Raw genomic sequence first — 15,541 nt, forward strand, 5'->3', positions numbered from 1 at the left:
AGAAGAGCGACCATATGAAGGGTCCATAGGTCGGGTGAAGGAATGACAAAGAAGATGTCTGTGAGAGTCTCTCTGGAGGAAGCACTGACATAGGTGTCACTGATGGGAAGGCCAGGGTTGGAGCCCAGGCTGTCCTTCTTAAGTTTCTACCTACCAGTCATAATGATAAGAGTAGGATAGAAGATAGAAAAACAGTTAGAGAAGATGGGAGAAATAGAGAGCACCATAGTGGGTGCGATAGAGGGTTGAGAGGACAGGTGAGAGAGAGAAGCGAAAGGAACATTACACAGAGCTATGCCTCACAGGGTGCACACGAAGGGGACAAAGCATACCATGTGAAGCACACCCAGGAACACTTACCTAGAGGAGACAAAATGCACGAGTATGCAGAAAATAGAGACAGAGGCTAATAAATCAACTAGAAGGAAGAAATGCAGTAATTGCAGGGGAAATGTAGAGACAGTGAGTGGGCCAAAGCGTTCAACTATAGGGAAAAAAATGCAGAGAAATGCAAGACAAAAAAAAGAAAACAGTTCAGAGATGCAGAAAACAGAGTAAGGCTACCTGGGAAAGTAAAAGAATAATGCATGTGTGGAAACAGTGCAGGGTAAGAATCGCATTAAAAGTAAGTACGCACAAGGTAGGGCAGTTTAGAAGGATGCAGTAATGGCTACGCCACCTGCCTGCACCTTTCTTACCTTGCAGTAGCTGCTGGTCGACAGCTGCACTGCTTGCTCGCACTCTACGTTCCGACCCCTTTGTCGCCAAACACCTGCGTTGCTCAACACTACGGCCTTGTCCTGCGAGGGCATTGCCACAGAGGGTCCGATCCTTGGTTCTTAAAGTCTCGGAAGCGTGGACTTGTGATTGCTTGCACTCTACGTTCCGACCCCCTTGTCGCCAAACACCTGTGTTTCTCAACACTTCGCCCTTGTCCTGCGAGGGCTTTGCCACAGAGGGTCCGATCCTTGGTTCTTGAAGTCTCAGAAGCGTGGACTTGTGATGCATGCTACGTATCATCGGGCTGCGTCTCCTGTGGACCTGCGTCTCTCAACAGCGCGGCCTTTTCCTGTGAGGGCCTTTCCACAGAGGGTCCGATCCTCCATTCTTGAAGGTTCGAAAGCGTGGACGTGCGATGCGTGCAATTGGTCATCGAAGGGGGAAGAAACCCACCATGGAATACTTGAGGTGGGACCACCAATGGGAAACTGATTTCTATGTTGCAAAATGTTAGAATTTACATCAACCATTTAGGAATGGAGAAGCTGGATACCCTGATGGTTAGGTAATTTTTAAGAGGAGGTCCTTAGATTGGTCACAAGCACTAGGATAGGTCAATAGATACATGTGGTACTGTGTAGATTTGTGTAGGGGCAAGCAATTACTGTGTAATCAGGTGAATAATAATTTACATGTATCTTGCAACTTTTTTAGAGCTGTGATGTCACCCACTCCTATAAAAAAACACCATTCAATGATGACATGTTGAATGATTTTTGAATAGTTCCCGGCCAAGTAGGCTGCATGTAATAAACGTTTGTTTTTCTTGCTACTCGTGCACTTTATTGGCTCATTGGATTGCTTTTTGGCTCGTCAGGTTTTGGGGCTACCTTACACCATCTTGAACACTGTAATGGCATTTTATTCGGCTATCTTTGGAAAGGCTTCATCAGACAGCTTCAGCTTACACAGAAGTGGGCTGTCAGGCTGATCCTGGCACCCAAAAACACGAACACGTCTCCCCTGCACTGGAATCATGCATTGGTTTCATAATGAAGATATAATTTCCTTCAATCTGCTTTTGATAGCTCTCAGAGCAGTCTGGAGAATCCGTCTCTTGAACTGCAGAAGGTTTTGGCAAAGCACAATACACTAAGAAGCCCATGATTTCTACTCTCACTGACAAAGTAATCCTCGGCAGTTCCATAACTAGTTCTAGGCTGAACCAAATGTTGCTGTTAACCCATTCTTGTGCAACACACTGTATTCCTTCTTGGATCGCATCATGGTTTTTTTCAGGATGAAGCACAGGACTGCTACTGAGCTCACCCTATGAGCTACCTACTGCTTTCTTGTGTAGTATTTTGCTTACTTCTTTGTGTGACCTCTGGTATTGGGAATTTGGAATTCAATTTGGAAATACCAGTACTATGAAAACCTTCTGACCAGCTAAATATGAGTTTGCTTCATATTTGTGGTACACTATACCACCCCTTGATTGTGGCTACTGTGTGGAGTATGTTTATTTATCTATTTATTGATAATGCTTTGGTTGCTTGCATCCCGAAAGGATCACTTCAGAGAGTGGTCGGTAGATGTAGGCAGAGTGAAGAGTAAGATGGGGATTGGAGAAAAGGCGGGGTGATAGAAATAGTAGAGCAGACAGTTATGCAGAAAGAGCGAACAAATGTGTTTTGAGGGAGTGACAGAAGCTTAATCGTTCTATCCATGTGTGTTAGCTCTAAGGGGAAGGAGTTCCAGAGGATAGGGTTCTGGAATGAGAACCATCATCAGCTGAGAGGCCTCTTAGAGAACTTTGTGATGTAGGACAGCGAGGAACCTGACTGCTCCGCACACTGGTCACCCTTTGAACTCGGGCCCAGGCTGCTGCATGTCCAGTTGCCCTTGCACTGCCCCCGGGCTCTGGAGCACTTAAGGGTCTGTATCTGCAGCCCTACAGTCCCTCCTCTCTGCCCTTATGAGTCACCTGCTGGCTGCACTTGTGAGTTAACTGTACATCCTCCTTCCCCTGCACCCTGGCTTGTCTCCCCAACCCTCTTCCCGCACTTGCGTGATCTGAATGACACAAGCCTTAGTAAGATCGTTATTTTGTCCCCCCTTTGTTTCCCCCTCTTTGTCTTGTCGCGCCTAGAAACACTTGGGTACAGGCGCGTTATAAATGCCACATCATACCATCAGACGAAGATCTTAATTTAGTTTAGGAGATAGATTGGGCCTCAGAGATACGCATCTGCCTATAAGTGGCGTTGTGTTGGCTATGAATTGGGAAGCTGACAGCAGTAAGCTTTAGATCTTCCCAAAAGGTGGAAAGTGGTGATGGTGGTGTGTTAATGCATAACTGAGTGTTCCGCCGCTTGTGCATGTGAGGCTCTTGCTATCATCTGGTTATTACGTTCGAAGTAGAGCAGTTATTAGGATTTAGAGGCTTTTCTCCACTCTGGTATTTTTTCCTTACACACGTGCAGAATGCCTATTACGAGGACAAGTAATAGTAGACTTGTCATGAAACAAGAGAACATCACAGAACTTGCTGAGACATCCCAATTGGCCTACCCAAATCAGTCTAATGTGAATATAGTTTCCGAAATAGAGAAATATGGCTGCCTAACTCAAGCATTGAGTATCGCCTTACAATCACCCACGTAAACTTTGGATAGTGTTATCTCGGAAGCCCTTATTAATGGCAACTTTGGAGACCCGTCATCAAATACCGCTAGTAGTTGGCAAAGCGCTAAGCAACGAATCATTGCTGACCTGGATGAATGTGAGAGTGCATTGGATTTTACTGCTTGGGTAACCTCTTTTGACACTTGCTCTCCCCAATTAGATTGCGCGGCTAGAGACTGTCAAACTGACCTCTGTTCAGATTACCCTATGATACAGGCATCTAATAAAAATGTAGCGGTCAGCTGTCAAACATTTCAGATTGTGGACATTAGCTCACTGGTCACAAGTGATGTGCCCTTTAAAGATATTGGCAGGCAGCAGACTCCACTCTCTGACCTAGCTATACCGGTCGGGTCCATTGTGCCAGTAGGCAAGGTGACTTTACATCGCCCCACCATTGTTGATCCCTAGATGCTCTTTGTTAAAGCTCAATGGAGTTCTTGAGAGTAAAGGTTTACATGCCAGAAAATCATTAATGCCAAAAATCATGGACCCATACCTAAAAGGATTGGTTGCAGACCAAAGAAATGTTGTACTCATGAATGTGAATAAACCTGAAAGACATGAATCGAGAGGCACCCCTAGAATAAACTCTTGGCCTGGTTGCGTCTTAAAGTTGGAGAAAGTTGTGTTAGGTTCTATGATCTTAGATTCCTGCAGAGGGTCCATATCAGTGAATGGTCTTTTACGAATGACCTAGACTGTATTGTTATTGGTAGTGGACGGAGCAACCTTCCTTCTTTTTTGAGTCGCTGTTGCACACTGGGAAAGATGAAAGTTACTACGAACTTACGAATTATAATTGACTGAATATTTACTTTTTCTTCTGAATTTCTTTTGAGTTTGTATTTCCTTAGTTTTCCTTGATGTAGCACTGCATGGCAGCGCCCGCTTTTGTGTTGTATGTTGTTTATGTTTTTGTCTTAGCGCCTCCATGCCTCAGGGCCAGTGTTTCCCACTTTACAAATAAATAAAATTTGAAAGAAAGGAAGTAACCTCTGATGATAAGAACACATGTACCAATATCAAATTCCAAAAGCATACTACTAAACACATTTTGCCACATCTGATCTAGCACACGACTTGTATACAGCTGGAAGGCAGCTGGCATTGGGCCATGCTTACCTTGGTGACAGGGGTACGGAGGATAACTTGAGATTTCTTAGTAAGAACCAGCCGTTTCTTCCAGTGGTGGTTGATGAGCAGTGGGATGGTGGGAAACCCTGTCCCTTCTTGATCAAATTGGTACTTGTTCTGTAGCAGAAATAAGGAAGAACTCAGCCAAGAATTGGTAAGACCCGCAAGTAGCCAACAGAAGCAGTTGCTTACACCAGCGTAAAGGACATTATCCACTGGAGTGAATATGTGTGCAGTCCATTGCCCCTCTCTATTAAATAAATTAGTGTTGATGGCTGAATGTGGTGCTGACTCTACCAGGCTCTAGTGGATGAGGCTAGTTTTGCTTTTGTGATTGCATCTATGCCTATGTGCCATAGCTCAGTAAACAATGTTGTACATGTGTCAATACTCTAAGGGATAGACCCCACCAGAAGATTAAAGGAAATTACCATTACAAGTCATGCGCTTACCGTTTTGGTCAGAGTGTCTTTGAGAAAATCTTGCGTCAACCTACTTATTCACCTATGAAAGAGCTTCTAAAGGCCTCAATAACAAAATACAATGATATGCCTCTGGACGCCACCCTTAGACAGCCGATTACAGTCTACACCACATCCGCAGACCTTGCTGAAATAACAAAGGAAGGTCTTCATTTGCGGGTGTGTGATGCAATGACACTATACCCCTACCAGCAACTGCATGACAGTGAACCATCGGACCTTCAGAAACACAAAGAAAAAGGACTTCCCTTAACCTCTTTCCAGTAATATGTAATCCAAGAAGCCCAACAGAAGATTCAGTTTGTGGCACCAAGTTGTACAGGTTTAACTCATTCAATCATCAAAACATGTTTGAATATTTTTTAGGGATGAGATTAAAGATATTTATCTGAAACCTTTGTCAAGTATTGACACCATCAGAATACACCATGCTATCTCCACTACAGTAGCATAATGGTGGGGTAGTCTCTGTATGTGCAAGTAGAGCGCACCTTCCACTCTTAGTACTCACATTGAGGAACTGAACGATGAAGTGCCGGCACTGCCCAGTGGCCAACACAGACAGGACGTACTCTCCCGGCTTCCCATGACTTTCTCGCACCAGGAAGTCCCCGTCGTTAGTTAGCAGCGCCTGGGTCTCTTGACGGGGGATCGCCCCATGGTACCAGTCCTGCTGGGTGAGGGGTTTTTGGGCTGCTGGAACCAAAGGTACAGGAGCGGGAAGCTTTAAAGTAGAAATGGGGAGAGAGGAGAAGTAGAGATTTGTGGCAAAAGGGAGAGTTTTAGAGAGAAAATCACAAGACAAGGGAGAATGTTAGAAAGAGAAAAAGAATATAGTAGAAGAAGAAAGAGAGATAGAGAGAGGGGTAGATGATTAAAAAAGAGATAGTTGAGAATGGCGATAACACAACAACAGTAATAAAGGTGAGGCACAGTGGGAGAAGGGGAAGACAATGAGAGAAAAAGAGGTGGAGGAAATAGGAGGAGCGAGAGTAGGAACAGAGGAAAAAAATTAAAAGTGGGAAAAAAGGGAAATGAAGAGAGAAGGAAAGCAGACAGGAGGTGTTGAATTATGGGTCATAGAAAAAGAATGTAGGCAAACAGGGTGAGATAAAGAAACAGTGAGGGGCAAAGATTGAAGTAATAGATGGGACGGTAAGAAGAGAAGAAAGGAGGAGTTTGAGGAAAAAAAGCAAAATGTATATGTAAGTAAAAGAGAAAAGAGGTATTTAATGGAAATTAAAGGGTTGCAGCGAGAAGGTGATGAAAGAGACCGACAATTGAGGAAGGTTCGAAAGCAAGATAGAATGAGGGAGAAGAGAGGGAGATAGAGGAAACAGGTGATGTAGACAAGTGATCAACAGAGAGTGAGTCAGAACAAAGGGGGTGAGGAAATGGAGAAGGGAAATGTAAAAGAAGAAGAGGCGAACACAGAGTGACCGATGAAGAGGGCAACATGATTGCGGAACAGAATCGAGAGAAAGATAGGGAGAGAAAAACAAGCAGAGGAAAGAGAACAAGAAATATGATGTGAATTCGTTTTGGAGAATGCATCCATGTGCTTCAATCACAAAGAAGTCCTTTGTATCATATACTACAGTCTTATATGACAATAGGCCAATGGCCGAAACAAAAACGCAAAATGCTGGAAGGGGCCATTTTTTGGGGTCAAAGTGGGACACTTTTTGGGCCAATATGGGCCAGTTTGATGACGAACTTAAGTATTGGGCTAATAGTTTTGACCAGTGTTGTTGAATACATATTCTTTAAAAGGCACAATTTGCATCACATGTTATCAAAAAACTCCCCCTTGAGTACTACTCAAACAGTGTCACGAAAGGAATGAATTCCCATTTGCAACTGTGGGACACTTTATCATTAGCGCCCGAGACAATGTCATGGCCCAGTATACACTCAAGTCACAGGTCGTTGGTTAATCCAAACTTTAAAAGAGGACTTGCATATTATATATGAAAACCTTAGTAAGAAATTGAGTTTGATGTTATTTCTTATAGCCAGAGACCAAACTTTCCTCTTATTCACACACTTCAACAATGACATCAAAATACCCTAGTCTACTACGCAGGTGTGTTTGAATGTGCCTTAAATGACTGCTATTGAGTTGGGTAATGATAACCCCTATCATTACACAGCTTAGAAGTGGAAAGATATGGCTTGAAACATCATTATTACTATTAGCACCTGGAGGTGATGTTTCACACCCTCCCAGACAATCAGGAAGGTCAGAAAGGGAGCCTTATCACGCGGTATCGCCTGCCTTGCAAACCCTTATGCAGAAAGAGGCTGAGATCCTTCCTCCCAGGGATCCAGCCTCCAGTTGCCCTCAGCCTCTCATCTTCCCCCCTCCACCACCCTACCCTCACACGTACCTCTTGCCCACAACCCATGACGTTCGCTCTCTTCTTCCTCTGCTAGTCTGCCTCTTCCTCACTGGAACTATGGACACTATGGAAAGGGAGAAGGGACTCACAGTAGTTCCCTTTTAGCTTCTTCCATAGCAGCCTTTTTGTTTTATAATTTCTTTTAATTTGAGAGACAGCCACCACGCTGTTTCTCAATTTAAAAAAAAAATAAAAAAAGCTATTAGCACCTGAGTAAAAATGCCAGAGTGCTAATAGCTATAAACACTGAGGAACAGGACATTACCGGCAGATAACAGCAGCACAGGGGCACCGAGAAAATGTGGGCCCGGGCCATTTCTTGAGTATTGGTGGGACCAAAATGCCGATTATTCTGTGGGAAGGTGATTTCTTTCCAGATTTTTTCTAGCATTCTGTCTTACAGTGAATGAATCTGGTGGATGGGCCATTCCTATTTTGGGTGAGCTTGAGATACATTTCAAAGGGCGTCATGCGAAATGTTGGGTGCAAGACTCCAATAAGAGCTGAACTAGGGATATCTCTTGACCCCAACACCTCAGACTGGATCATGGTGATTTGCATGTCCCCAAGTGGTGTAGGACACATAGAACAATGGAGCACTTTTTTATTTAGAAATGGTTGAGGTGTTTACATGGATTCTGTCACTTGTTATGCCTCATGCGGGATGCCATGCCCAAACCCACTAAGGTGCGGCAAGTTCCTCTGACATTGTGGCAAGAGGTCATTAATGAGCTGGATAGAAAGCAGGATGAAGGGATCATTGAACCCATAGATGCTTCAGAATGTGTGCGCTCCCTAATAGTAGCCAGGAAGCTGTCGGTAGGTAAGGCCATGCATAGACCCACGCTGCCTGAACATTAATGTGGTGGGTGGGATATTCCCATTGACCAGCACTACTGAGCAGTTGAGTGAAATTGGTCTAGCTAACCTGTATTCAACAATTGTTCTAAAGTCTGCATACTATTAAATTAAGTTACACGCAATGTGCATGCACTGGTGACCTGTATCATACCTATGGGGCTCTTCTGCTGTAGGGTTATGCCTTTGGGATAGTGTTGGCAGATAGTGAATCTCAAAATGTTATGCACTATTTACTTGTGAACGTGGAGAGCATAAGCTTCTTCCAGGATGACATCCTCATATGGGGAAAAAAGCGAGTCCCAGCATGACAAAAAAAGACTAAGGGACTTGCTCCAGATTCTAGAGAAGACTGGCCTGAATATAAGTTTGGAGAAGTGTACATTTCGCCAACATTCATTCATATATTTGGGAAATCACCTGTCTGAGGCAAGCATTGAGCCCAACCAAGGACTTTTTCTACTTTTGAAGTCATCCCCACCCCCAAGAATAAAAGCAAAGTTGTGTCATTCTTGGAAGTAATTACGTTTCATGACAAATGCATTCATATCATCTCTGACTGGACCAATGGGATAAGGAGAATAACTAGAAAGGGAACTGCTTTTGAACGGACATGATACTGTCATAAGGAGTTTTAATATGTCATGCACCCATTCTAGACAATTTCCAGCATGGATGCATCACGATAGTTCACACCAATGCCAGCGACACTGTTTTGTGTGCAGTGTCGATGCAGTCAGATGGTATTAAGGAGTACACAGTGCCCTTATCTTCTTGTCTACTAAAAGGACCTGAAACTCAGTGGTGGAGGAAAAGGTATTGGCCTGATTGTGGGTAGGCAACCATTTCAAGAAATATTTGGAGGAAATTTAGGGTTAGGACGGACCACAACACCCTTGTAGCAATATCCAATGGGAAGGGACTTGATGGGGTGTCAAACCATATATAAAAATGGATGACTGACATGCAGGGACTTCAGTTCACGATGGACCATGCTATGGGGAGGCTGAAAATGGTTGTCAATGCATTGTCTAGATGTGCAATAGAGGAAACATGGATGATGAGGTCATTGGGTGGGAACCTCAAGAGATGAGTGCGCTGACATCATTATTCTCTGCAGATGAACTCGAAAGGGCTGTTGTTGATGGTGAGTCTTGCTCCATCATGAAACGAATGGTGGACTGTGGGTTGTCCAGTTATGGAGTGAGTGCAGTAGTCAGCTGATTAAGGATCTATTGGCCACAGTAAATGGAAAACTAGTTGGGGAAGCAGAGTCATACCCAAAGATGGGCTCAGAAAAAGGATAGTAATGCTGACTCAGAAATGACCTATTGGAATGTCAAAAACCAAGGCCCTGGTCTAACCTGATTGTTGGCAGCCAGAGATGGGTGGTCTGCTTGAGCGGATGATACAAAGCTATAATGACTCCCAAGAAAGTGAGAAAGCACTCATTCCCATAGTGCCTCCCAAGATGGTTTACAAACCACCTAACCTACCATGGTAAGATGTTTCTCTTGCAATTCTGGCTCCACTCAACATTGGACATGGTCGCAGATCATATGTAATCGTGCTTTTCGTCCTCTGTTCCTAATGGCCATAGGTATTCATTAAAAATCAGGTTAATTCAAAGGCGGTGATAAGAGTTTTGCACTCTGTTTTTTGGAGTGTGGGCTTCCCCTCGAAACTGATAATGGATTATGGGAAACACATGGTCTCCAATGAGATGGTAGAGTTCCTTAAGGAGAAGGCCCAGTTCATGTGCACACTACTCTACACGAGTCCAATGAGACTGCCAAAAGCTTTAATCGCATCTTTATGGATGCCGATAGGGTAGCAAGTTGGTCCAGAGGGGACAGGGTCCATTCAAGAGTCTTCCAATACTGTTGGACTCCCCACAGCACCACCCTAATGTCCCTGTTTGAGGTCCTACCACATTATAAACCCAATTCCAGGTTGTGTCTCGGGTGGCTGGACATGGAGAGTCTGGTTGAGATTGATGATGATAGAGTCAAAAGGAGGATGACCGTGCAAGGGTGCAGAGCCAAGGACACAGTTGACATAAAAAGCAGTGCTAGGGATGTGAGAGTTCAGATTGAAGATGCCGAAAAAATACATCTTCCCCATGGAACACCAGGAAGGGGATGGTTACATTTTCTCACAGAGGGTTGTGCACGCATGGAAAAACCCTGTGCAATTGTAAGATGGACGCGTGTGGAACAGAGAGAGGTTCATTGTAGTGGGAAATGGGGACTCATCTGAATAAGGCTGTGGGGAGGCAGGTGATGTGGTATGGCTCATCTAATTCATGTAAGGCTTTGCCTTGTCCTTGTATACAGTATAATCTCTTTGCTGACTCTCCAGCAACCATGGAGCTTTCTGGTGTGGGATCCAACGTCCTCCCTCCAAGAGCTGATGGGTGGCGAAGGGTTCCTCTTTGCCTGAGATGCCTTGAGGTTATTTCACCGGAATACTGAATACATTCCTTCGACTTTGCTCACAATTGGCATGCTATTCTTTTAAAAAATAATTTTGTTTATTAAGGGTATCAAGACATATAACAAAGTCAACAATAAGATAACCCACCCCCTCACCCCATTTGTACCCCATAATCCTTCCCCGTCCCAACTCAGTTTTTGCATAAACAGCCTTGGTGCCCTTCTCATCTCCCGTGCCTGCCTACAGTTGTATAACGTATGATGCCAGTGATCCCCTCCTACTATAGTTCCCCCTGAGCACTCTTGTGGCCGGTTGCTATTGTACCTCAGGGAGGAAGGTTATCTGGAGAGGTTTGTAAATCGTTCAGGAGAATGTCCCATGCTAGTCCCTCGTCTTCGTTCCCCGCCTTTCTCACCAATTCTTGCACAATCCACTGCTCTGCTGCTACCCACCGTTGTGCATCAGCTTGCCACTGTGCCATCACAGGCCCTTCAGACACTTTCACGAGATTACTATTCTTTGTTTTGCTAATAATAACAAGAAGGGTGCCATTCTCTTCCTTTGTTCCTTCTGTACCCCCTCCCCCTGGGTACAACCCCTAGTAAACAGATCTTGGAAGAACAGTCCAACTGGCTCCCGAATAGGGCATTTATTCTCATCTTCACCCCTTGTCAGTAAGTTTGTATTATTGAGCACGCCCACACCATGTGGCAAAAACCTGCTCAATCTTGCTTCTGGGACATTGATGTGGGGTGTGGGGTGTGGGGATATGTAATTTCTGGGTAGTCATATAGACCCAGTGCAGGATATTAAAATGAATCAACTTAAACCGGGCATTACTAGATACTTTGCTGATTCGCATGCATATTTATTTCCCATTCTGACTCCCCAAATGTCGTCTCCATGTCCTGTTCCCATTTTTCTTTTACCTTAAACTGGGGCTGGCTTTTACAGACCTATAGTGCGGAGTCTAACCTGGACCTGGATATGGCATGTCTTTAATTTCCTATGTTAAGGATGGCTTATAGAATTGGGGTAGTTGAGGGTTCCTCCGGTATTTTACCCCTCCTAGTTGCAATAGTTCTTGTAAATCTTGCATAGTTCAGCAACTGACGGCTGGGCATCTAAAATCTCCCCGCCCATTCCTCAAATGTCAGTAAAGTCCTCCCTCAAAAAAATCTCCCATCGTACGCCACCCACTTGAAGCACATTTGGAGTCTCCCATGTCCTTTATGATCTCTGCCACTCTGGCTTCTGCACTCAGGGGTATGTCAGGGCTGTATCCCTCCCCCAGCCATAACATAGTGCACGTCCTCTTCCATGGCTACCTGTCCACCTTACTTAGACAGGATAGTTCTGCCTCCATTGCTTCTCTCCAGAGTAGCTCCATCCCTCTGTGTTACCTACTGGGTTTCCCCATTAGGTGCCGATCCATGCCCCCTTCCGCAGTTTCCCATCTGGTGGCATGTTGTAATTGTGATGCCAGGAAGTACAGCTCAAAGTCTGTGAGAGCCAGCCCACCCTCTTGGTATCTCTGACGCAGCGTGCCCAGTGACGCACTGTGACGTTTCCCTACCCACAAAAAATCCGTAATCCTACTATTCAGTAATTTGAAGAAGGGAACCCTAGCCATTTGTGGGATGTTCCCGAGTAAATAGAGCATGTTACAGATCGCTATCTTGCCCAGTCAGGACAAAGGTAACTTGTACCAAAATTTGATCCTGTCTAAGTGCTCTCCTTATATTGTATTGAAATGTGTCTGCTGTGGAGTGATGAACTTGAATGCCCAGGAAGCGAAAGGAGTTCAATTCCCAACGTAGCCCAATCCCCGGCAGATCCCCCATTAAAAGTTTGCCGGTATACCGGCAAACTGACCTACCATATCCGCCTCCTGATATCCCAGAATTTCCAGGCTATTACAGGTGGCGGAAAGAGCAGTACATCTCCATTACATGGAGTCCGATAGGAATACATGGACTGGATTGCCAGCATTAATGGCACACCGGTGCCGGTAATACCACCCGTATTTTGCCAGTGGGGCCTGATTTACCTCCAGATCTTGTAGTTTTGTGGTGCGGTAAATGTGCCTGGTCACCGAATTACCCACACTTTTCCCACACCACAAAAACTTGTAATGAGGCCCCTTGTCTCAGAATGAGTTCGATTATGAAGTGGTGTTTTGGCAACTTTATTATTTTAACTGTCAATCAGTATGAGTCACACAAAAAGCAACAGGAGTTGGATAGGCCACATGCTGGCTCTACGTCCCAGCTGGCTCATTGTAATTTATGAACCTGATGAACCCTGCTGGCGTTGCTCTGCTAGTTATCAAATTTCAGGCATAAAAATGAGCCAAAATATGACTGTAGTGGGTGCTCCTACTGGACATGCCCAAACACATCTCCAGTCAACCTACATGATATTGGCGCCACTCCATTACTGCAGTAACCAGCAGCACTGCTTTAGCATGGAACATAGCTTATGAATGTTGCGTGAGCTGCAGTCAGGCCGGTGTAATCAAAATGCAAGTTCAGCGCAGTATGATGGAACGCACTTATCAGCTGTGAGAGTAGCACTGTAAAAGGGGGGGGGGGCTCTTTCTGATATATGCAAACTTAAAGGCTTAATAAAACTAATCCATAAATGCTGGGGCATAGGTAGGTATAATCATGTGTAGTGGTAGAATGAAACACAGTAAAACGTTTGCAATCTCAGGCCAGCGCTGCAGAATAACACAGTGGTTGTTGCTTTTCGAGGTCAACATATTGGAGCTCACAATACATGACCATTTTATAATTCAAAATCATTTATGAAATGCAATTTTCTAATGGGCCCGTCAAGAACCGTAGCAGTTTCAAATTGCTGCATAGAACATTTTGCCTGGGAAAAGGGTTAGAGTTTCCCTGATATACATTTGTGCAACAGTATGTCCGTGGGTCAAGGCTCTGATGGTGACATGGCGGGTAGCCATTCTCATACGAATCAGGATGAGGCGACGAGGTAAGATTATTAACGTTCCGATGGTCATCTCAAATGGTTCAATGGGCCTCATTACGATTGTGGCGGTAAGGCAACAATGGCGCCGGTAGTGCTACCGGCGCCGTTGTTACCATACCGCCACATTACGAGTTCTGCTCACAGGTGCCGCTCTGCACGCCTGGTTAGACCAGGCGTGCAGAGCGGCACCCGCGAGCAGAACTGGATGGTAGCAACGGTAGGGTACCGCTACTACCATCCTCCCCATTCCCATTGAGCCCTATGGGGGCTCAAATGCGAATGGGGACGTACCGGCTCCGGGCCCCGAGCAAGGGGAATTACCGGGCCCGCCGAAGTCGGAATGGCCCGGTAATTCCCCCTTGGCGGGACCCGGAGCCTGACCCAAGTTTGGGGGTAGCCATGCCGGTAAAAACGGCATGGCTACCTCCAACCTCGTAATGAGGCCCATTGACTTAATTTTGTGCTGCAGGAATTGGGGGTGCATTGTGACATCACAGGGTATAATTTAGAGCGGTGTAGGAAGGCCCCAAACCCAATCATTGCTTGCAATGTAAGCCTTTATATATGGGTTCAAGGTGCTAGGTCCAATCAAACTTGTGTGGGGAGATTTGTTCATGTTGCACGATGGCAAATGCTAATTATTTTGTTTTCTATAAAAGTTCTTAGTGTAGGGACATTTTTTGACAGCGCCTTTACATACAGTTCTGTTCTGCGATCTGTTTGGATTTGCTGTCCCAGCTGTGTCCGGTGCCCTGAATGAAATTGTGTCACTTCTTGCACCAGCGTACACTCATTTTGGACTACTTTTGTAATTTTTTGGTGAGTTCTACGAGGCGCCCCCTGATACATTTTGTAGGCCGCAGCAAGATATCTCTGCCGTTTGACCAAGGCATGAGAATTCCAGCTGTGCTCCCGGAGGAATGCGGGACAGCGTCCATTGGTCAGTACAAAGAGCTCAAGCCAAGAGAGGTCAGTGGATCCCACTTCCCAAAGGTCCATCTGGTCCGGCTCTGCCTTCACTCTGACCGAAAGTACAGGTCTTTAAAGGGAGACACTGATGACGAAAGAAGCAAAACATCTCTTAAAAGGATACACAGTGTACCCGTGCATGAAAGTGCTAGGGGTGGGAGGGACTCTTTTTATGGTGTACAGGACACACCCTCAATATTGATAAAGAGGGCGATTGGCTGGAGTGCTATTAGATATTAGGTCTGCTGTTCCGATAGGGAGCAGGTAGACAGTGGCACATCTGCGCTAGAGCAGAGGGTTGAATAGTAAGTGGCAGACCTTGTTAGACAAGAGTTGCACGTAGTGCAGGCAATTGGTATAGTTGCGTCATTTTATTTTCTTGGGAAATAATTTATTTGGGGTATATACGCGGACGTGTTTGTGAGTAGCAGCAGTTTTGTTTTAGCATCTTGGTGAGTGTCATACTGTTTGTTTTATGTGGCTGTGGAAAGGACGGAAGATCCAGGGCCAAATTAACTTGTAAATAGTGCAAAACCGCGTAGCGCGAGTTGCTGGTATAGTTAAGCGAGAAGAGGAGTAATCGCTTTTTCTAACATACTAATATCAGACTTCGTCGTTAAGGTGGTGGGCCTGAGGAGAAGGCCGTTTCTATACTAATACGATATAACAAGGCAAACCTGTGCAGAAGGCCATTGTGTGCAAGTATTGAGTGCAAGATGTAAAAGGGCGGTGTCTGCGGAGAAGGCCGGAGTGAATGCAACTAGAGTGATTGAGCGAAGTGGTAAGTATAAAAATGGAGTGAGTGGGACTGTTTGACAAGAGAGTGAGAGCTTAAGGGATTAAAATAATATG

The 15,541-nt window shown here is 45.1% G+C and overlaps 1 protein-coding gene across 1 annotated transcript in view; it reads right to left on the minus strand.

The window, feature by feature from the left end:
• The window catches only part of LOC138566224 (tyrosine-protein kinase Fer-like), a 436,248-nt gene that overhangs the window by 281,845 nt on the left and 138,862 nt on the right, over positions 1 to 15,541 (minus strand). The window contains exons 2-3 of the mRNA XM_069643327.1: positions 5,539 to 5,751; positions 4,534 to 4,662 (exon numbers count right to left, since the gene is read on the minus strand). Of these exons, the coding sequence (XP_069499428.1) occupies positions 4,534 to 4,662; positions 5,539 to 5,751 (342 nt within the window). The remainder of the gene's footprint in view (positions 1 to 4,533; positions 4,663 to 5,538; positions 5,752 to 15,541) is intronic.

This window comes from Ambystoma mexicanum, chromosome 1p, assembly GCF_040938575.1.
Source record: "Ambystoma mexicanum isolate Mex_15411 chromosome 1p, UKY_AmexF1_1, whole genome shotgun sequence".
Classification (NCBI taxonomy): domain Eukaryota; kingdom Metazoa; phylum Chordata; class Amphibia; order Caudata; family Ambystomatidae; genus Ambystoma; species Ambystoma mexicanum.